The 22,955-nt window shown below is 43.8% G+C and overlaps 1 protein-coding gene across 1 annotated transcript in view; it reads right to left on the bottom strand.

The window, feature by feature from the left end:
• The window catches only part of fbrsl1 (fibrosin-like 1), a 288,073-nt gene that overhangs the window by 152,074 nt on the left and 113,044 nt on the right, over nt 1–22,955 (bottom strand). The window contains 2 exon segments of the mRNA XM_034594905.1: nt 3,608–3,643; nt 8,072–8,173. Coding sequence (XP_034450796.1) covers nt 3,608–3,643; nt 8,072–8,173 — 138 coding nt within the window.

The following is a 22,955-nucleotide window of genomic DNA, read 5'->3' as shown; positions in this document are numbered from 1 at the left end:
GAGACTGCTCTGTGTAGAATGTGGAGTCATTTAGCGTTAAAAGTGATTTGGACAGCCCGAGCAGGGGAAATGAAAAACGGGTGTGTCGCAGAGCTCAGAGCACTCTCGCTCAACCCAAACACTCTCGCGAAGGTTTTACTCCCTGACATCAACGACATAAACCCTCCCAAAACAGACCAGTCTGATTATACTGTCACAGACAAAGCTCTGTGTTTTTACCGTGCGTGAAAACATCAGCCGTAGGTCGGCCTTGGGTGGTTAAAAGATGAGGAGTGGGGTGACAGAGGCTCAATCACTTCATCTGGAAAGAGAGGGAGGTGTGTTGTCTTTTTCGGCTCAGCTAGAACGTCTCCTCCTCTATACAGTACATGCAGCCAAGGGGCCGTGACGGAATGGGCAGAGTTGCGGTGAGATTTTTTTTTGTTGACATTTTCCGCATCTCTTGCAGCCCGTATCTCCCAGGCGCAGAGGGGGATGCTGGGTTCTTTATCAAGGAGCCCCTGAGAGGATGATAAATCGCCAGAGCCTGGGCCCATCTCCGCTGGAACAACAAGCAGGTAGCAGCGCAGGAAACAAGGCAAAGATATCGTCTCCCAAACATAGCTGAGGCTATAATGAAGCCTGCACAAAGCAGACAGGAGAGCGTCTGCCTGATAAACAATTCCATACCCAGTCTACCACAGAAGGCGAGATAGCGAGTCTCAGTGCAGCCGCTACGTATCGCTGCTGGACTCAACGGTCCAGAGATTAGCTCTCGCCCCTGAATGGGGGATGAAGGGTTGGGTGGAGGGCGGGTGGCTGGAAGTGATTTCACATCTTGCAATGTCATCAACTGAATCAACACACCATGCTTTGAAAGTATATATTACTTAGGGATAGTTAATCGTTAGCTTACAATGTAAAAACATTTTTTTGTGAAGAGGAGGGATATTAAGGTAAGATATGTACACACACATTTTTTACCTTATCTTTTATAAATGTGCTTTTCTTTATTTTGATTTTTTTTTAATTTTCTTTAGATTTTTGATATCAGCACATCATTGCTTACAACTTCTGGTGTGGTGCAGTTTGTTTATATTTATTGTGGAACTGGTCAATATTTCACCAGGGGTTTTATATATATATTGTAATACAGACCATCAAATCCCACCTTTTTATGTTATCTTTTGCTGTGTGACCCTGCCCTGTATAAGGTCTTGTTTTAACTATTGTTTAGCCTATCATCGAATTATGTTTTATTGATGTCCTGACATTTTGCTGCTTTTGATTGTTGTTATAACTGTGTGTCTTGGAATGTGCCCATAAATAAAACACATTATTATTACTTTTATATCACTGCGTGTGCCTTAAGTTGGGAATGTGAATAGTTTTAGTTCCTTTGTCTGTGTTCACCTTAACGAGAAGTGAAGTAACAAGTATTATTCAGAAAAAAGAATTAAGAGCAGTTTCATTTAATAAACGTTGCTGAAACACACATTACTTAAACCGCTTTTGTAATCAACTAGTTACAAATCAGAAATTAAACCAGGACACAATGTGTTGTGTATACTACAGCCAAGCACTTTAACACACTATGAGGGGATCTGCAGTGTCCAATATACTCTGAGGGCTCCAATTTCCCTTTTTCACGAGTCTGGCACTAAAGCCAAGAAACTTCTCTATGTTCTTGTGTAAACCATTCAAATGAGGCCATTCAAGCCTGGCAGGCAGCATACAGTAAGAGGGGGGACATATGGAAGCATAACCACGAAGAGGCGTCATCTCCCATAGAAGAAGAAAACTAACTGTCAGGAGAGATTGTCTTTTTTTTTACCTCTTAGTGCCTTGTGACAGATAACCAGCCTCTATTCAGCCTCTGGATTTTTTTTTTTGATTGTAAGTGGGGAGGGGATCAGCCCCAGGGGCCACCAGCACATTCATAGTCCTGTCTGTGCTGTTGGTGGCCGGTGGCGCCGACTGGGCCGTTGTGCCTGCCTCATTGACCCTCCTACACCCCCTTCCCACGTTACAACCAGCCCTCCACCCACATACACTGATCAGCCAGTTACTGCTTTAACACTATCTCCAGCCCCTAGCCCTTTCCTCCCCCCCGCCCAATGCCCGCTCAGCCTCTGCCTGGCATTTCCCTGGAGCCTCCCAACCCTGCACCCCCACACCCCGCTTCAAAACCATCATACTGTAAAGCCTGAAGCACTTACAGATAAGGAGACCCCAGAAATCAAGCGGGCCTGGCAGCAGAGCAGATTGAGAGTCAAAGCTCAGCGCCCAGGAGGTGCCCAGAGGCTACAAACGCTGCAGATAGCACCGTTGGAAAGCCGGAGAGGGAGCAAAACAACGTGAAACTTCCCGCCCTTGTTACTGGACTTTACCTCGCTTGCACAATGCCCCTGCCCCCACGCCACCACCACCACCAACAAGCCCCCCCCTCCATCTCCACTTCTGCCCTCTCTCTCTCCGTCTCCCTCCTTCCTCTTTTCATATAAAGAGAAGGCCTTGTTCCCTGCCGACTCAAACTGACAGCTCGAGCCAAAGGGCTCCACAAGCTTTTTTGGAAGGTCTTGTTTGTTTTCATCCATCTGTGAGTATGCGGCCGCTGGGGAATAGGAATGTGACATGTTCTATTAAGACAAAAAAAAAAAAAAAAGATCGCGCAGAGATCAATGCCTTTTGAAGTTAAGCTTTGTTCAGCGCTTTAACTGCAGTCCTTTGAGGCAGATTAACGATGACAAACCATTTATAGTTGTTTTGTTTGTCGGGATGATTGCTTCCAAGCTGCAATAAGAACTGCCATATGCCACTCATCAGCTAAAAGTAGCACACTTTAAAGAATGTTCCTCTTATGAGTTCCCTTTTAAGCAAAGGACATAAAGGACGACCGCTGTCTCTATTACCCAGAGACTAGACACGTCGTTGAAACAATGGGAGGGGAAGAGCACAAATTTACGGTTGGAAAACGCACTGGGGCAAGGCAACAGATGCTTTCACGGGATAAAAATAGTCCTGCACTGACAATTTGTGAGCTGGTGTACGTTTGAAGGGATTTGGCTCACGTTTTCCAAGGCATCTCTAAATATTCCTCTCGGGCACATTTACCTTGAACAACACTCTACATGTTCCATGATAAAGACCATCACACTGACTCCTATTAAAGCACAGCCAGTTCCAGCAAATCATAAGACACGTTTAACTGCAATGAATCTTCCTGAGGGTGTAAATGTACACGCGTTTCTCTGGTGGTGAGAAATTGTATTTATTGCATTGATGTGGGGGCCTTTAAAAGGCTTTTAGGCATATTGTCTGATATGTGAGCAAATGGATCCTCCACTGACAGTCACTGGAGGAAGACATAAAACTCTGACAGGCAAATTGCAGCGCCGTCGAACGGCGCTGATCGATGCCAATAAAACGAGGCTCTTTTCGCCAAGGTAGCACAGGACACCTTCCCGCAATTTAATCAGTCAGTCAGCCAGAATTAATGTTCCTAATATCATGATTTCTCCATTACTCTATTTAACATAATTAAAATGTCGAGCGCTGGGGCCATAAAGCGGGTCGTTGGAGATTGTAATTCTGCCGTAAAGCTATGAAGCATGAAAATGTCACTTACCGAGTAGCCGCGGCCTGACAGCGAGTGAGTGGAACTCTGTAGGGAGAGAGAGGAGAACAGGGATGACCTTTAAGGAGCGTTTCACTCGCTGACACAGACATGATGAAGCTGTGCCGCTTTAATATCAATATTCACGTTAACCTTTTAGCCGCCCTGCCATGTAACTCCCGCCCACCACACATCACTCCCATACATTCTGGCTCCTTCCACCGAGGGTAGATGAACCACACCCGCTATAAAAGCAATCAATCATACCAATTCACTGCAGAAAAAACCTTCATTATTTGGTAAAATTATAGTAGTGTAATATTGCACAATGAATTTTACGAACAGCGTGAACTGTGCATGTGTAAAATGAAAAATGATTCTGAGACACCTATCACAGGATACCTTATAAAACGACTGGATGTTTAATGACACGTGTTCTAATCTTTGCCTGTTGACTTCTTGCAGCCAAAATAATTACTTCTGATGCTTTTATTACAGGCTGTAGATCAGGTGTTGCAGTGCAGGTCAAGATTAAGTGTCAGCTTTTATTTGTTTGACTTCACTCTCCTCTGTGTCTTCCAGAGTGCTGTGTAAAATGGGTAGGCACGCGGGGCTGACTCCATCACTTTCGTCAGTAGATGAAATGATAAAACGCACCTTGATAAAGAAATTGTTGTTTTGAGTGTGAGTGACAGCTCAGGTACCCTGCCAGCGGAATGTGACGGCTTCTCTTATTCCATCGTATAATTTTTCAAGTATTTACTTTGTGCTCAAAACAAACACAAGACTGAATAAATGTAGCATCAAGAGGCTCCATAACTGAGCATATTTCAGCATATGCATATATAATATGCAAATATAAGGCATATAAAAGACAGACATGATAACCAAACTGCTTTATATTCTCAGAGATGAGGTCATGTTATGTTCATCTTTATACATTTATTATAAAAGACAATCCAAACTGTAAAAATTGTACTTTGTCTATGCAGACTTAATTAAATGCTGATTATCAATATAGTCATTACTTTGTGTGATCACAATCATTATGTTATAGCAGTTCTGTATAATAATCTCTTCAAGTATTCAGGGATGTGTTTTGGTCCTTCAAACCCCTCCTGTTTTCTCAGAGAGCAGGAAGGCGACAGAAAAGGCCAGGGTTTGTTGCTCTGGCTCCGTCCGTCAGAGCCTAGCACGAATACCAATCTCCGAATCCCTCCCTCCACTTCCACTTTTCACTTCTTTTATTCCTCGCTCTAGATTGGCAATCTCTCCCCCCTTGGTCTCTGGAGGGGACTTTTCTGCGAGACCAATTTCATCCGTAGGTCCACCTTCAATCCAAACGACCTCCCCCACACCTTCACCGCGACCACCTCCCTTGTTTCGCACCCGCCCAGTGCCCCCTCATCCATTGTCCCACACCTGCTGTAGGCCTCAGCCCTCATCAACGCCTGTGTGCCCCTCTGATTCGCAGGACGGTTCCCGCGGTGACGATTAGGGAGGAGCCCTGCCGCGAACCGGAAAGCAGGCTCTGCGGGAATCAAAAGGCTATTCCCACTCTGCTCAAACCCTCTCCTCCCTTGCCTATACGCAACCAGAGAGGAGACCAGAGCAGCGGAGGGGAGGAACTGAACAGAAGGCAAAATCCGTGGATAGAAAAAGGCCAAAAGTGTGTTCCAGTGAGAATGTGCTCTGTTGTCTGTGTTCATGTTGTGACTGCACTTAAATGTGTGCGCTTATACATGTGTTTGTGTGTGTGCAGCGCATATGTGCATAGGTGGTGGGAGGCCAAGGCCATTTGGAATTAGCCTTACTATGTAGAGTTCATTCAACTTGGAGCATTCTGAGCAGAAAGAGAGGCTTATTTAAATGATAATGAGGGACAATCCATTGGATTTAGTGCCGGTGAAGGGAGGGAAAGAGGGGAGGGAAAGGGGGGATCCATTAAAACGCCAGCGGTTCATAAGCCATAGGGTCGGCATACAGCTAAACACTCTCTCTTAAAAGCCATTATACATGGCTCTCAATGGATTTCTGCAGCGCTTAGGACTTCAAAAGGATTTAAGAACCTGCCCCAGAGAGGCAGTGTGGGGGAGAGAGGAGGACAAGTGTGTGTGTGTGTGTGTGTGTGTGTGTGTCTGTCTGTGTGTCTGTGTGTGTGTGTGTGTGTGTGTGTGTGTGTGTTTGTGTCTGTGTGTGCACCTGCGTGCATGTGGTGAAAGGTTCTGGTAGTTGGTGGTGAGAGGGATGGGGCGGATGCTGGCGGCATTTAAGGGTTAACTAAACAGCCCCAGAGAAGAGAAATGTTGCTAAATCCGCCCCCTAATCCTCTCCCCATTTCCATGCCCCCTCCTCCACTCTCCTTACTTACAAAAAAAAACGAAAGAAAAAAGAAAAACATGGCGACAAGAAGGGAGGGTTTGGTCCATCTTCTCTCAACTCAGACTATTGGTTTTTGTCGTTGCACGAAGGCCAAGAGCCAGGCCAATCGGAGCTATAGAGTATTATGAGGAAAGGGCTGTGAGCGTGTATAGCCTCTGCGGCAGGAAGGTCAGGTAGGTGGGTGGGTTTGGGTGTATGTGGGTGGGTGTGGGTGGATACAAGAGGGTGTTAGAGACCATGACGGCACCACAACTGCCTCCCTCTCCTCCGCAGGACACAGATGCATTGGAACCCACCCCCTCCACCACCTCGCATTTCCCTAATCCCTGTGTGGCTTAGTGCCGGGGCCCCGCTGCACCGCAGGCACAATTACCTAGTCAAAATAAACAGATAAAGACCCAACCATGGCAATGAACAAACAGCATCCCCTGCAATTTTTTTTACCCCCTGCTTCCAAATTGATGCATGACTGTTTTTACAGGCGGGCGCGTCCGCATGTCGCATTTGTCTCTATTTCCTTTGGCGGTAAGACAAGAGAAATCCATTTTACTCGTTGCCGATGCGGCATCATTAGTTAAGAGCTCTTAAAGCTGGGGAGCCACTTTGATGTGGTGGAGTGTATTTTTCGAAAATTAGCAGTGCTCTCAGTGCGGTGGCGGAGATTTCATGGAGCAGGAAAAAAAAGACAACATAAGGGGAGACAATGACACGGTGCTGGTGAGGAATCTTGCCAGGTGTCTCGCGTACTGGCCTCGTCCAGGTGGACGACAGCAGCCGGCAGAGGGAAGGACAGACACACAGACTGATAGAGAGAAAAGGTAAAGACGGGCAGATGGAGAGAGATGGATAGATACGGATGGCGTGGCTACAACGATCAGCGTCTGTGCACCATTTTTTTGGCAGCAGATTAGAGAGACATGCCACATCTAACACTGTCAGCGATTACAGCCTGCAATTTTCATTCCCCCCCCCCCCATCACTGCAAGAACAACCACCTCCACCACTTCTATCCTCACTCCACCACCCCCCCGTCATCCGTGCCCTCCCTCCTTCTCCGTGCTTGTCGTATATCCCTGTCAGAGCTGTCAACCGGCGTCGGTCTTTTATCTGACAAGCCCGCCTCTTCCTCCTGACTTTTTCATTAAAAGACAGCCTTTTACACAAATTCAAGAGAGAGGGGGGACAGGGGGGTGGGGGTGGAGGGGTGGTGCACGGATGAAACAGAGCAGCGAGACTTGGGGGGAAAGAAAGAGGATAAAGTTGGAAAAAAAATTAGGCCGGGTGACTTTTTTTTCTTTCTCCCTATCAGACTGGATTTTCAATTGGGAAGCTGAATAGCTGAAAACAATGTTTTTAATAAGTTCATTAAAATCTTTTTCTTTCTATCATTTCACCCCTGATGGAGAATAGCTGTATATTTCCCCTCCTCTTCTCTCTCTCTCTCTCTCTCCCTCCACCTGCTTTCGTCAGCTAAATGAATAGTCTGATTGAATTTAGTAAGGTTTGGGAAGCCTGCTTGACAGGCATTAGTTAGGAAGCATATTTCTACATTCAGTTAAAATGAGCCACTTGGGATTTTTGCATAAATTCTCATTACTTCCTCTGTATCTAAATTGCATTATTTCATCCCTTATGCTGAACCAACGCCTGGCCTCCATTTTCCTTTGCCACCTACTCATCCTGTAAATGGGTGAGCATATGGTTGCCAGCGTGGCGATAATTGGAACCGTTTCTTAACTCGTTCCACTCTGGGGTCGTAAAGGTCAGCCCACACCTGGCTGATCCGCGTTAGGTCATGTCTACATTTAACCACGCATTGCTTTAAATAATGCCAGGCCAACAAGGTGATGCTCATTTCCTGTCTATGTGCTGCCAGCCAACCAGGTTTTTTCTTTCTTGCAATGCACTGGGGGATTTATGAGGTGAGAGTTGGAAACAGCAGGAGCTGCTGCACTAACTGCCCTCTGATCTCAGCTCAATGTTGCTGTCGTCCACCCGCTTTCTGTTACCCACTTCAGGGGTCCCCTTCCTCGTAGAGAGCCCGTCTCTGTAGGAGGTCTGTGAAAAGGGGAGAGGTCTCGTCCAAGGGCTCACCTCGCTGAGCTGCTCCTTGGAGTTGCTCCTCTGCGGTCGGCTGAGCTCCTGCATCGTCTCATCCTCACTGACTTTGACCGGACGTAGCACCAAAGGTTTGATCTACAGGGGACACAAAAAAAGAGGATCTTCAAAACGTGAACTTCTCAGAACAAAGCAATTTAGGCAAACTGGAGGTGAGTCATTGTTTCCTCTTTAGACATAAATGATGGTACTAACAGTATCATCAGTATGATATAACTGTAAATCACTTATACTTTTTAAAATGACATGGAGGAAGAGTCAGTTTAATGCAAATGATATGGATTTTACATTACTGTTTAGGTGCTACTGTATAAATCTACTCCAAAGTTCCAAAATATGTCTTAGCTTCATTACAAAAAAACTAAAGTTTTTCCAGTATGTGGCATTCATGAGCATAGTATTAGGTAATTATCTATAATTGAATAATTGTACACTATCAGTTACTGATTCATTGAATGTTGTTCAATCCACCAATTGAGAACTTGGACTGTGCATTAATCTTTGAATGACCTCTGATATATAAACAAGTTTATTGACATAATAACAAGAGTTTCATACTGAGGACCAGAACTTTCAATTTAAAGATTCAGTAACGACAATAAATCACACTGCAAAAACAAAACCTGCGATGTAGCAACCAAGGGGCACGAATTAAAGCTCCATCTTGTTTCCCGTCACTCACCAGCATCTATAACTGACTCCACAAGCTCGAGCAGCTACGCATAACAATAAAGCAAAACTAGAAATGGCTTCAACTGACTATCCATGGGCTGTGGTCCTTCTATTCTTAACTCCAGGGAAACACAAAGTCGACGTGGTGCCTCACAGCTCAATGTCAGTTTGTGCTTTGGGTAAATGCAAAGCAGAACTGGCTGTAGCAAAAACACCTGCAACTCCAAAACCTCGGCAGGCTGGTGCTTTAGTCACAGCAGCCGGCAACAGGAGTGCTAAGCGTCAGTTCAGTAAAACCAGCTGTTAACTACATGGAGAGAAATTAGTCCAAGTAATGGTGACAAATGTGTGTTAAAGGATCTATGAATGAAAACAAGATTTACAAATGTGTTAATTTGTTCTGCCTTGTTCACAAATATATTGTCCAATCCATCAACAGATACCAAACACAAAGAACATCTTACGAATAAATTAATTGCAATTTGACTAAATAGCTGTATTTTACATACATATACAAAACTTCACAATTATACGGCAAATAAATTTTGCTTTAGAGATTTTTCATGTGGATATTAATATATATATATATATATATATATATATACACATATACATATACAACAAGAGTTTCCTAACAGAAACAAAAAACATAGGGAGGGAGTAGCAAGTGAAGGATCCCTCTCCCAGTACGGAGAGAAGTGCATGTAGCAGAGCATGTCAAGGATATAACAATATTTAAAACATTCTTTAGAAACAACAGTGTCTAAGATAAGGAGGTGTTAAAGTATTTATGCAAAAGAAAAGTCTGACAGAGATGAAGGGAGCAGCAATGACTATTGTAATGATAGAGGTATTGTCAATGGTGGTAGAATATGTGAGAAGGCATATTGTATATCTAAGAAATCTAGCTGTAATCATAATCCACGATTAGCTGCCACTTTGATGTGCAATCGAAATGCAACATTAATTACAACTAAGAAGTTTAGATCCATTGCTTTATACGGTACGACACCCCTATCCACTACACTTCCTTACAATTTGGCTCAAGCGTTAACAAACTACATAAACCCAACAACGAAATTGTAAACTGCAAACAATGCTTAACATAGTCCCACATTTTCCCACCTTTAGCAACATTTTATAGAATGAAAGACCATACTTTCATTTCGATTTAATTTCTGTTTTCTGCCCATGACAACTTAATAAATCTAATTAATTAAAAGATCAAACAGTGGAACAAACTGCCACCTTTTAGCAGCTTAAATGTAGAAATGTCAGTATGTGTGTTCAGCCACCCACATCACGGCAACCCTAATGCCAACATGGATGACTTGTTTTATTGCAGGCCATCAAAACCCACAGTTGGCGTGCATCCAAATTCCCAGCCAGATGGGAGGTTGGCGAGCTCAGCAAGGAAGAGTCTGCGCTGGTGCAGCACTGGCCAATCACAATGTCCCATGCTGCTTCCCCACCTTGGAGTACAGTGGCGATGGCCGCAGGGTGTAATCCATTTGACTAGCAGTTTGCGTGTAGCGGCTCCCCCGGTGGCTGGCCCCGGTCTCCTGATCTCCACTGTAATTTAAGCAGATCACTGCTACAATTAACCTTTCCCGGTAAATATCAATTATGGCCCCCGGCTGGGCTAGAATTAAAAGGGTCATCAGCTAATCTGACAGGTCCTGTACGCTACCACCTGGCTGGGAGAGAGGGAGGGAGGCAAGGCGGCAGAGAGAGAGTGTTTGTCTACCCTTGTGCCCACCAGCTCTCATGCCAAGTAGACACAATTCCCTTTTAATTACCCTGCCACTGCCAGGGCAAGCATGCTGATTGGCCAAGGGGCATTAGCAGTGCGCTGAGGTCAACAGTGACAGAATGAGGGTGGGATGGGGCGAGCGTGGCGGAGAAGAGGAGGGAGCTACCGCCAAGCAATCACGGTGTGGAGATGGGAGGAAGAGAAACCTGGCAGGTGGGCCTAATCAGGTTTGACTTCCACCTCTACCCGCCTCTCCCTCTGCCTCGCTCTCGCTCGACTAGCTGTCAGCCTAATCACGCCTTGAATCTCAAAATAGACGGTGCCCTTTTTGATTTCCTTCTCTCAAAGAGGGAGCACAAAGGGAAAATTCCTCCTTGGCAAGGCAGGCGGGCATGGAGGCTGAGAGAGAACGCTGAGGTACAGTCTGTGTCACGTCGCCGTCAAGTGCAGCGGTTGATTACTTTGTTTACCCAGCATCAGTGTTGCTGACAAATTCCTGAAGGCGTGCAAAGTGTTTCCGTCTCCTCTGGGGCCTGAAACTACATTACCCAGTCAGCAATCAACTTGGCTATTGATCAGAGCACAGCGTCTAATTAGGCACCTACGGTTAATGATGCAGCGTGCGCGGACCGTTTCCCGAGCCGCTGTTCAACGGGACAGGAGAACAATTGATCTAGGCTGGAATTCACCAACTCTGACAAAAGATTGACAACCCTGACTGCCTGTGATTAAGGCAGGGACTAATTTCCTGTCTGGGGAGGTGTTTAATTGGCCCTAAGCTCCCAACTGTACAGCTTTCATGTGTTGTTTTTTCCCCATTTTGGTCGACTCATTAATGTTAAAGGACAAGGTAGTGTGCTTGAGGGTGGGGCTAATGGTCTCTGCAGAGAAGTGATTGGTTACGACTAGTGACATAGTTCAAGGTCATAATGCCTTTTCACTACCCTTGAGGTAATGCCTTTGAAAAGCACTCTGGGAAGCCCAGAGGGAGCAGGTCCACCTGGCTATTTTAAAAAGGATTTTTTTTTTGGTGCGGATTACATTTGTTTACATAGGAGGTTTAACCCATATAGTATCGGGGTAAGGTTAATCAGGCTGAACATGATTAATCTGTGTATGTGGGGGGGGGGGCAGTTTGATCTGAGATGACAGATAGAAGAGAGATAGAAAAAACATAGCTAAGTCAGGGCCTGTGTTTTACATGAATAATGTACTGGAAATTAGCTCCATTAGTCTCGGTATTGAACATGTCTGCAGTCCCTCTCTGGAGGCTGCCGCTCTGTGCTCTTTAATTATCTTCAAAGGGCCCTCCAGCATCTTAATTTCCCCCCTAAGTTGAGTAGTGTTGACTTGGGTTTGCTCATTTATACCACTCTAACCCTAGGTGAAGACCCCCCCCCCCCCCCCCCTGCTAAGACAGGGCTATTCTAGGCATCGATGGAGACGGTCGTGGTTCACATCAGTTCATGCTAGGCTTGGCTAACTTTCATTTTCCTTTCACTCCTCTCTCTCCTTTCAGTGTTGATCAATCTGCAGCCTGTCAGCAGGGAGCGGGCTGGAGGCTGGCGGGTGATGCTTTGTTGTCTTGGTCTTTTGATCCTCCCTCCTCCTTCACCTTGCAGGAGGTTTTAAGGGGGCATCGGACAGCTGTGCGGTCTCCCACCTTTTCCCTCCTTGAATAAAAGAAGCTGTTAGTCTTGACCCCGCTTTTCCTCTTCTTGCTCCGGCTCCTCTCTCTCTGCCTCGTCTCTCCCCAGCCTGCCGTCACCTGTCAACAGCGCTCAGGGAGTCTGTGCTTCAGCCTTGTCCCAGTGTCAATCCTCATTACCCTAGGATCTTGGACCCTGTCCCCCCTGCCCGCTCTTTCTTTTCTAGCTGTCTCAATGCTCTTCTGCTCCGCACTACCTCACTCAGATCGCTTCTCTGGGTTTCCCCCATGCACAAGGCGGGAGGAGACAAGAGGCAATGCAGGAAAGGGAGGGCTGAAGAGGACGGATACAGATCCTTCCTATAATTTGTTCTGAAAAGTGTCCTGCGCAAAGGACCCTCACCCCCATTAACCCAACGACAGGCTGCTACTGCTGCTCAGGGAGGCCTCGGCAGTGTGTGTGTGTGTGTGTGTGTGTGTGTGAGAGAAGGGGGCCTGGTGGTGCGGCGGGCAGAGGCACCATAGCGCTCAGTGCCGGGCTCCGGCACCGGCTCAATCTATCGGCTCATTATCCCCCCCACCTTGGCTAGGGTGCAGACAAGTGCACTTTAGGGCCACAGGCCAAATTGATTCATCTGCCTTCATTTTCTTCAGGCTCAGAAGTGGCAGCTGCTTGGAGGCAGGGGGAAGGAGCTGTAAGACGTTGAGAGACAGAGACGAAGAGAAGGAAGGAAAGAGAGAGAGAGTCTGGGATAGAGTGAGATGAAGGAGGGAGGCATCAAGAGAAAGAGGTGTTCCTGGCTTAGTTCCCCATCCATGTCTCATTTTACTTTTCCTCCTCCTCCTCCCTCTTCTCTCGCTCTCCCTCTTTCTCACTCTCTCACCTTACAGCACAGCCGACACCTCCCTCCCTTGAAATCGCTATCAAGACATGCACTCACTCCCCCACCAAGTCCCAAGTTGGAAATTAGCCCAAGGACAAGCAAGTGGATTTACTACAGGGAGAGCAAATGGATTTTTGCTTTTATTTTGACGAGTCCCAGTGTATCCATTACGCCTTTTAATCATACATTATTCATAGAGTTCGCCTGATAATAAATGACCACATAAAAAGGGGTACACATATTATACAAGGCCTAAAATGCCCCCATAACTCTCTCTCCTGGTGCACTCAGAACTACATCACATTTGTGAGCTGGTTTACAAATACGAGCCAGTGAAATCGCAGCAAGATGGCGTTTCTATTCCATGCAATGACACAAGGACACGACAAAGCAGTTGGCAGATTAAAAGCAACACGTACAAATGAGGGACATTGAAAACAGATTAGAGGGTGTGACCTATTAGTTGTTCAGCATGTGCCCTGTGCACAAAAATTGCAGTATAGAATGCGGCACAATGTAATAACTAACTGGGGTGGCCACCGCGACCGCCCAGCACTGCAACAAAGCAGTCAACATGAAAGCTAAACCGCCTCCTCGGCCTGATTCCCAGCCAACAGGGACCTCAGGAGAGCCCGGGTGTCCCGCAGGGCCCTGTCTGGAACAGATGAACTAGGGAGAGGAGCACTCCCTTTGGGGCCCCAGGTCTCTCCAATCACTCTCACCATATGCCTCCTGGGGGAGTAAGGGAACAAGGCAAAAGAGGAGGAAGAGGAGGGGCAGCACCTGCTCCCAAATATGAAACCATCCCTCAGCACCTGTCCCGGGGGTCCACTGACAACCACAACCGACAGACACACAGACGCACACACACACACACACACACACGCACCTGTCAGCCAGGACCGTAGGAGCAGTATCTGCCCTGCACTGATAAGCACAAGGCCTTACAGCAGAAACACCCCAACCCCCTCCTCTCCCCCCTGACTCCCACTCCGAGGCAAGCATTTCTCAGAGCTACTAACAACAATTAGGCCGATGATGTCAAAATGCTAATGATGTTATTGGAAGGAAAGCAAGGGGCAACTCTGGATCCGCGTTTTGCTCTTCATTGCTGCAGCCAACATTATGCAGATCTTCGTCTCTTGTTGCTCCGTAAGAAACGCACGCCTTTGATTTCTGAACAAACTGTTAGCGTTGAAAGCAGCGAGTGCGTTTAGCAAAAGATTTATGCATGCTAGCAAGAAAAATTCAAATAGCGTTCACACGGGAGTTTGTTGTATAATTTCTTGTAACTCAACATAATTATTTGCAAGTCAAAGTTCACTTTGGTTTTCAAAAACGAGGGTGGAGAGGGGCATTCAAAGTCGCAGTAAAACAACTTCAGGTTGTGGTACATGCCACTGGAAATGCCACATTTGCACTTAGTGGCGAGCAAATCCTTTTGGAGAGTAAGAGAGAGAAGGATTTTATTCATTCGTTTTCTAGTGTGTGCTGCTGTAACCTCTCAGTGCCATAATTATCTCAGCAGACCTTTCAGTCACTAAGAGTATTTTCAAGGTAGAGAAAGAAAAAAAAACACAAACACACACACACACACACACACACACACACACACACACACACACACACACACACACAAACAAATGTATGTTAATATCGGTTTATTATATTTAATGTTTTTCATTTCTCATTTCTATAAATAAATAAAGTTTAAAGTTTCTGATTTATAATGTTCTTTCATAGCTAATGTTGTTAACACACAACGTCATTACTCACATGTCATTCCACTTCTTTGTCATTCAAACAAATAACTGCCACTATTGTTACCTACTCCACAATATTGGAGCCCATTGGCTACTGTCTGACAACGAATTAGCCTCTGGGGGCAACAACCAATATTTTGGGACTTCATTTCCGTTTCCCGTACACTGTTTGCAGTCGGACTAGTTTCTTTTATCACACGAGTCGAACGTTTCTACACACAAAACACAAACAGTGATACTTTTGGTACATGTTCAGGTCCAGACGACATCTTGTCTAATCTTTATTAACAGCTGTCTGCATATGAATAGATAAATTAAACAAACTATAGCGGATGCATTTTGGTCAATTTGAATTCCACCTCCTTTGCTCTTCACTGTTTACCTGCAGACAACCAAAGCCTGCTCAAATGTGATCGGTGGAAATAGAAACCAGAAGGCCCCAAAATCTTGTCCCTCACCTACAGATTCTACATATTCACATGATGCATCTGTTATAAGATTACCCACAGTACAGCACTAATGATAAATCCTGTTACAGAATGAAAATAATTTAGGTCAAATTGACCAGAGGCTGTGTGCAGCTCCCTATCATCACGGCAGTTCTAATAGTGATAATGTTTATATTTTATTAAGTCAGAAGCAGTTACAGTGATTGATCACTGAAAACTTTACAACATATTATCATAGAGTATAAAAAAAAAAAAACAGCTCCAGGTGGAGCTTCAAGCATCAAAACTGTTTTCTTTCCGTGATCGTAGCAAAATTTCAACCGAATAACTGATTAGATCTTTCAGATGTCTGTATGTGTGAGATAAAATTTCCCTCCACCTTTGCAGGTCAGAGTGTTTTGCTCTACTCAACACTGTGACCATAATAAGTGTTGGTATGCTACATCAACCACAGACTCGGCAACAGTTTCATGTGGAAAGGATTTATCAGTTATGACTCTCAACTCCTTAACCTTTACGTGGACGGAGATAAGGCCGGCGTAAACACCTTTATCAGCTGATAAGAGGCTGTTTGCCGGACGGATCAGCGGTCCAGACAGACGATGAAATGACAGAATGTCTGACTACGCACTGAGGTTTTCACAAGTTTAACTCACAAGTTGGTTAAATATCAAAGAAAATGCGGCTCTCTGTAAATATTAAGCAAATGCAGATGTAGGTCATGAAATATAAAAATACTGACAGCAAGTATTTGGATCATTACAAAATAATTGTGAGGAACTTTATACAGCTCTACCACAAACATTGGAATCCAGCCACTGGGATCAGCTAAACCCTGATTTTAAAACACTCCACACATCATGTTGTATAAACAACAGGAATGTCTTTCTTTCATATAACTTTGCTTTTTTATTTTTTATTTTTTTACACACTTTTCACCACCAATGAATTATTTTCATTGACCACCGAATGCAGTCATGTATAAATGCTATAACACCGTTAATTATTTTTAACACTTGAAAATGATGTTATTAGCAGTCGAAAAAATTCCATTTTGGGAAGTGCAACATTCACACTCTCTCCTGCGACTACACTTGATAACTTGTCACCCTCACACGTACTTTAAGAAATGTTTAATTTCCTCTAATGTAATCTGAAATAATTATCAACTGGAGCAGACGGATCTGCCCCTTTAACAAGTCCACCAATACGCACACACACACACACCTTAAAACTAGCTATCATTCACTACGACATAATTAAAACACTGAAGATGAGATTGTTGGGTAAAGGAAATGAGCAAGTGATACAAAAAAACAGACGCAAGATGAAGAACAGTCTGAAACTTCCATCTGTCTTAACTTTAGCCTGTGTTCTTCAATCACGTACAGAAATGGCTCTTAATGGAAAGTCTGAGTAAAATCGTGACACATTTGTAAATCATGACACGTTTCTTATACTACTGCTTTTAGTGCGGAACCAACGTCCAACTGACCAGTGACCAACAGGAACATTAGAACGTAAAAGTCCTTTTCCACTGGTCCAATAACCCAACATCACGTACAGATCTGGCCTTTGTCTGCAATAGGAATGGATACAATTTGTGTTCAATCCAGCACAAATGACTGCAGTAGACACAGGGTTTTTTTTCCGGCAGTGATAGAAACATGACACCCAGGTGAACGTGCTAATTTGATAGACAGCGAGGTGAGCGAGCGCCTCACTCGTTCTCTACTGGCAATGGCAAAGGAGTCAATCCTCTATTAAGTGGGTTTATTCTCATTGAAAAACCAACGTATACCTGCTACAATTGGAGTAAAAGAGTAATAAGTACATTTATTTATGTAGATTCTTTTTTTTTTTTTGTAGATCAAACGGGACAAGAAGACCTTTCAATTTAATGCGATTTTCTTGATGAATCTCATTTGTTTGAATGACAGTGTCAGTCAGTGATGATCAAGACAGTCTCAGAAACACCGGCTTCTTTGATGGCAACAGAAGGATCTGAATCCACTTCAGGTTTCAGTTATTACAGAGGTGGTAACAGCTGGAAGAATCATTACAATACAGATCCAACTTACAGCCAGTTTCTTTTTAATTAATTTTGATTTCCAGTAGTTGTTATCTTGGCTACAGCTTCTCTACATCGTTGGATTTTAAACCACAAGATAAGGTCATAAAACAAATGTCAGAAATGTGCTGTTAGAGCCAGACACTGGAAACTGGACTGCTTTTAAGCAAATAATAAAATGAAAAACTCACAAAACCACTCATATAATCTACTGGATGTTATTTTTTTATAAGGATCCTTTTCATTTGGTTATTAAAGAATTATGACAGAGATACCGTACTGCACAGAAGATTTGTCGGTCGGGATAATAAACACGTCAGCGGATAAATGATGTAATGGCAACACAGTTTCTAAATAACATCATTATCTTTAGTGTAATGCCTTTTACGTAGCAGCTGATATACTGTATATGCCAGCAACAATATATCTGTGATATTAAAATTGGCCGATAACACTGGCCGCGCCAAAACATGCATTGCACTCTAATTAGCACGAGTCACATGGGACACATAACGTTCTGAGTTTACTCCGACATCATTATGAAACAAAAAAGGGAAAAATTAAATTTAAATATCTGAACGTTGTTTTTTTTATGCTGGTGACAATAGAATTCAAAGGAAGAACACGTGAATCCATGTGGATTTTCAAGACTATTCAGGCACGGTATGGCAAAATAAAACATATTCAGTACTGGTGGAACCATGCATATTTGGAAAAACTTTGATCCAAAACTATTTGTAAAGACACTCCTATATGTCAAACATAAAAATTGTAGCACTGTATGCTGGAGCTCATCAGTCGGACATAGTGGGGAGCTGAGGCATGTCGTCCGAGGAGAGGGAGAGCTTAGAGGAAAGAGACAGGGAGAGGAGGTTTTGAGAGAGAGATGAGGTCGAGGCGAGAAGTCAGGAGGTAGGTTGCAGTCAGTAGCGAGGAGCGAGGGCGAGAGGAGAGAGAGAGAGAGAGAGAGAGAGAGAGAGAGAGGAGAGAGAGAGAGAGAGAGCGGGCAGAGACAGAAGTGCTCTGGGCTTTTTAATAGGAGGCAGATGCAACACATGTAATGAATCAGCTTCGGCTCAACGCGGCTTTCCCTCTGATGTCTGAGCACTCGTCCTGCCCTTGGGAAAACTTCTGGGACGTTATCTCATGCCTGCACAGCACCACAGTGCAGTGAATTTTGGAGGAAGTGTAGATGTGGGGGGGGGGGAGGGGGGGGGGGGGGAGAGGGGGGGATGGAGGGGGATAGGAGGGGGAAAAGGTAGGGGAGTTGAACTGTATGTTACTAGCAAACTTAAGGCAGGAAGATCATATTCATGATTGTTTTGTGCTAAAACACTGAACGCATACTGGATCTGCATCTGCATTTGTATGTGGTCTATATGCTCATATACAAGGATCTGCAAATGTACTATTGTACATGTATCTGTATGTAAATAAACATTTTGTATAAACCATTATAGTGACCCAAAATGATCACAGTTATAAGTATAATAACGATATATTATATCGCGGTATTGTTAAAATGTGCTGTAAATGTAAAAAAATGATGATACACAAACTATAGTAAATTCGCCTACGTTTTATATTGACATAATATATACAACAATAAAAATGACAGATAAGTGGAGGTTTACCTCAAACACAAAGGTATCTGGATTACCAAACACCAAAATGCAGCTTTAGTGTATGAAAGATGTATTTAAAGTTATATTGAACTATTTTGGTTTGGTTTTAGTTTTACTCTGAAGACACCATGACACTGTGTAATGATCTTTCCTTTCATCCACCCTCTCTGCACAGTGCTTTCATTATACTAATTATTATTTCATTTTCTGATAGAGGGTAAAAGACAGGTACAAGTAAGGGGAAGTTTTCCAATAAGGTCTAGTCCTCAACTAAAACCGCTCTTTCAAGTTTTTGGGACATTGTTTGAGGTTTGGAAGCAACTGGTATAAGTGCGTCAACCTGCACTTATGCTAGCACATAACCTGCTGGTAAACAACTGCTGGATGTTGACATATTGGTATTAGCATGTTAACTAGCACATGTTAACATGCTAACACCCTTTCTGATTGCCTTTGGATCACTGTTCATGCGGAGATGAAATCTGACCTTGAAAGACGTGGTGGTGAGGTGGAAAATCTAAAAGTGCCAAAGTCTGGTTCACATCATGGCCTTGAGTATTGAACATGCTGGATTACTAGAATGACTTACTGGGACACTTAATAGAGTAATATTAGTTCCACGTGTGCTTTCCCTGCAATAAAAGGTTAAAATATCTGCTGTGAAAAACATCTAGAGACATTGGGGTTGTTAAAACTTTCTGTAAGCAACACAATTCAGCAGAATAGTTTGTGGGAACAGAGATTCCACCTGTTTGCTGTGTATCCTCGCTACAAACCAACTAACGCTTGCGACAACCAGGCTTTCTATTTTCCTCTTTTTTGATTTGCACAATTTTGGTGCACTTGTGATTTATGTCATTTCTAATTTATTTTCCTTATATCTACAAAATGGAAAAAAAGGTAGAAAATAATCATATGGAAATATTTAAAACATCCATCTGTCAAATTCCTCTCTTTTCGCAAGCAAAGAATCATTGCTCTTTTGACTTGCAGCAAATTGGTAGATTGGTAGTGTATCACAGTGCCGTCACACTCCCTTTTATCTTCCTCCATATGTGGGTCTGCATAAGGAATGTTTTAAATCCCTATAACCCCTGATGCAGAGAGCGTGCAGCTTGAGCACCTGACATGCAAAAATATGAAGGCCGGGGAGAATTATGGGAGGTCAGGAGAGACAGTGAGGAGACGCAGAGGGTAAATGGAGGAGAAGTGAAGGAGAGAACAGTTGAGGACAGAGAAGATAGAGGGAGGAGAGAGGGAAGAGATGATCCATTCTTCCAGTGGTGGCGTCTAGATGATACTTAGGTATACACACAGGTACACAGTATGTAACATATCCCTTCAATTATTTAACCACAGGTTCAATACAACATTAATACAGTAAGTTTTGCATGGGAAGGAATCCCCTCCATTCACTTCCATTAATAAACCTGTGCGCTCTTTGACTGTGAGGTGGAACATGATAGCTTCCCATGCATGTGTTGATTAATTTGTGGATACATGTTGGCTAATTTATGTGTTAGTGAGTGTAGGCTATCTAACGGGGTGTGTATGAGGCCGGGAGGGAAGCATCCCATGAGGGTTTTACTGGCCAATGGGAAGACTGACAAATTCGATTGGGTTGATACTTTACTGGCCCTTTAAAATGAATTTGACTAAACTACTGTATTCTTCCTCACAAAATGAAACTGACACTTAAAGGTTCATTGTGTAGAATTTAATGAAATCTAGTGGTGAAGTTGCATGTTGCAGCTGAACACCCCTCACCTCCCAAACATGAAAGAGAACCTGTGGTAGCCTTCAGTTGTCATAAAAACTCAAAAGGTGTTTAGTTTGTACAGTCTGGGCTACTATAAAAAACATGGCGGCCTCCGTAAAGAGGACATTACTAAGGTTATTTTATATTCATTTCTGCCAATAGATCCCTTTCACTTAAATCTTACACACTGAACCTTTAAAGGAGTTTGTGCCAGATTTGGAATGAGGTAAGCAAGGATAGATAAATAGGGTAGAACTACACTGGAGGCCTCCTCCCTGTCATTTGGTTGTTTGGCTGTGACATCTGCCTCTTTGTTGCCAGTTCCATCACTCCTGCCTGAACCAGAGGAAAGGCTGGTGGAGGAGATCGAGCAGGAGGAGGAAGAGGAGGAGGAGGAGGAGGAGGAGGAGGAAGGAGCAGAGCAGATAAAATTAGAGGATTGCAAAAGCTTTGGGTTGGTATGGAAATTAGGTCTTAGAAAGAAAAAAAAAAAAGAAACGATGAAAAGCAGATGGAATCAGCCGTTGACATGACAGCATCCAGCCTAGAGAGCGCAGATCTGCTGCTTGTGCAATTACATGGCTGCATTTGCATCTATATGATCCCTCAAAACGCTGACATGCACTGGGATTTTCTGCCTCGCTATCTGCGAGCGGCTGTGCACAATTGTGTCTGTGTGTGTGCGCCTTGTGTGTGTGTGTGTGTGTACGTGAGCATATTCACAACATTAGTTGATCTGACAGGCCCTGCTTGTCACAATGTACACTACATAAAAAGAGGATGCAGTCGGTAGAAGAGGATCATGTCCATTGTGTTAATAGGGATAATAGAGATTTAATAAGCTTACAGGGGGATTCAGTGTGCATTCTAATTGGCAAGGCCCCTCGGATGAAGCGGTCCCCTGGACCGTTCCATGTGTTCCCACTCATGGGAATGGGATAAACAAATTCTAAGTGTAAATCTGTGAAATTTAAAGGTGTAGCGTAATCTACACATTCTTGATCTGGGATTGTGTGATTGTGCCACTGGCTGTTAAATAGAAAAATAAACTACAACGTGCTCTTATACCTGTATGATGTTGTGCTATAAAAAAAACAACTATTGCTATTACTTCATAGGTTCTGTAAAATGAAATTATTACCTCCACTAAGACAGTTGTGTTTTCTTCTGTGTTTGTTTGTTTAGTGGGATTACGCAAAAACTACTGGACGAATTACCATGAAACTTGATGGAACGATGCTGTATGAGTCAGAAACCCTTTTTGGTGCGGATCCAGATCAGGGGGCGGATCAAGGAATTTTCTTTCTCTTGCTTTAACATTGCTAGAGCATTTTACATTTTCATTAAAATATGTCAAAGAAGTATTCATGGATCTTGATTAAAAGAATCAGGATATGGGTGCAGATCCAAAATAAAATCTCAATCTTGTTAATTTAAATGTGGTTTTATAATGGGGCCGGTTGGGCCTTGGTGGAGGTATGCACTCTACTGATTCCCCTTCAAGTCTGGGTTTAGTTTTTTCCCCTGTATGGATCAAGAGAATGTTTGGCGACAAGTAAAATGGAAAAATCTAAAGTATTTGGTGTGTCATCATATAATACAGTACATCTGTCTTGTGCCTGACAGTTTGATTTGAATGGCCTTGGATGATTTATTTTTAAGGTTTCCGTTGTCTTGCAGCTTTTGTGTTTGACAACTACCTTAACTTTGAAAAGTATTTTAAAATAGACATTTTAGATGCCAAAATCCAAATCAACAATTGAACCTAACTGCCCTCTACATCACAACAGTCTACCTTAAAAATCTTGCAGTGAACATCACTTCCTACATTATGCGGAAAACCAAAGATGGCCCACATTCTCAACTGGCTAGTTGTGATTTTCCGTTTGTGCTTGCCATGAACCCTCCTCCACCTTCCAGCAGCAAACACTCATTCTTTACAGTATCCAGACTGACACTGCCATTTCCAGCACCCAGCAAAACTCAAATGTGTCACCTTCATGTACATGGGCTTTTAAGTTTATGTGTGTGTGTGTGTGTGTTGGTGAGAGTACGTACATGCACATGAGTCACTTTCCCAGAACCGCTTGATGGCAGTAACACATTGCAACTTTTACGTACACAAACACACACGTGTAAAGTTGTACAAAATACAGCATGTAAACCACTGCCACGGGCTCACAGCATATGAAGTAGCTGGCAGTGCAGGAGGAGCAGGGGAAGGAAGAGGGAGGTG

Source organism: Hippoglossus hippoglossus, chromosome 9 (assembly GCF_009819705.1).
Source record: "Hippoglossus hippoglossus isolate fHipHip1 chromosome 9, fHipHip1.pri, whole genome shotgun sequence".
In the NCBI taxonomy this organism is placed as follows: domain Eukaryota; kingdom Metazoa; phylum Chordata; class Actinopteri; order Pleuronectiformes; family Pleuronectidae; genus Hippoglossus; species Hippoglossus hippoglossus.
This window is presented reverse-complemented; position numbering and strand designations above follow the sequence as displayed.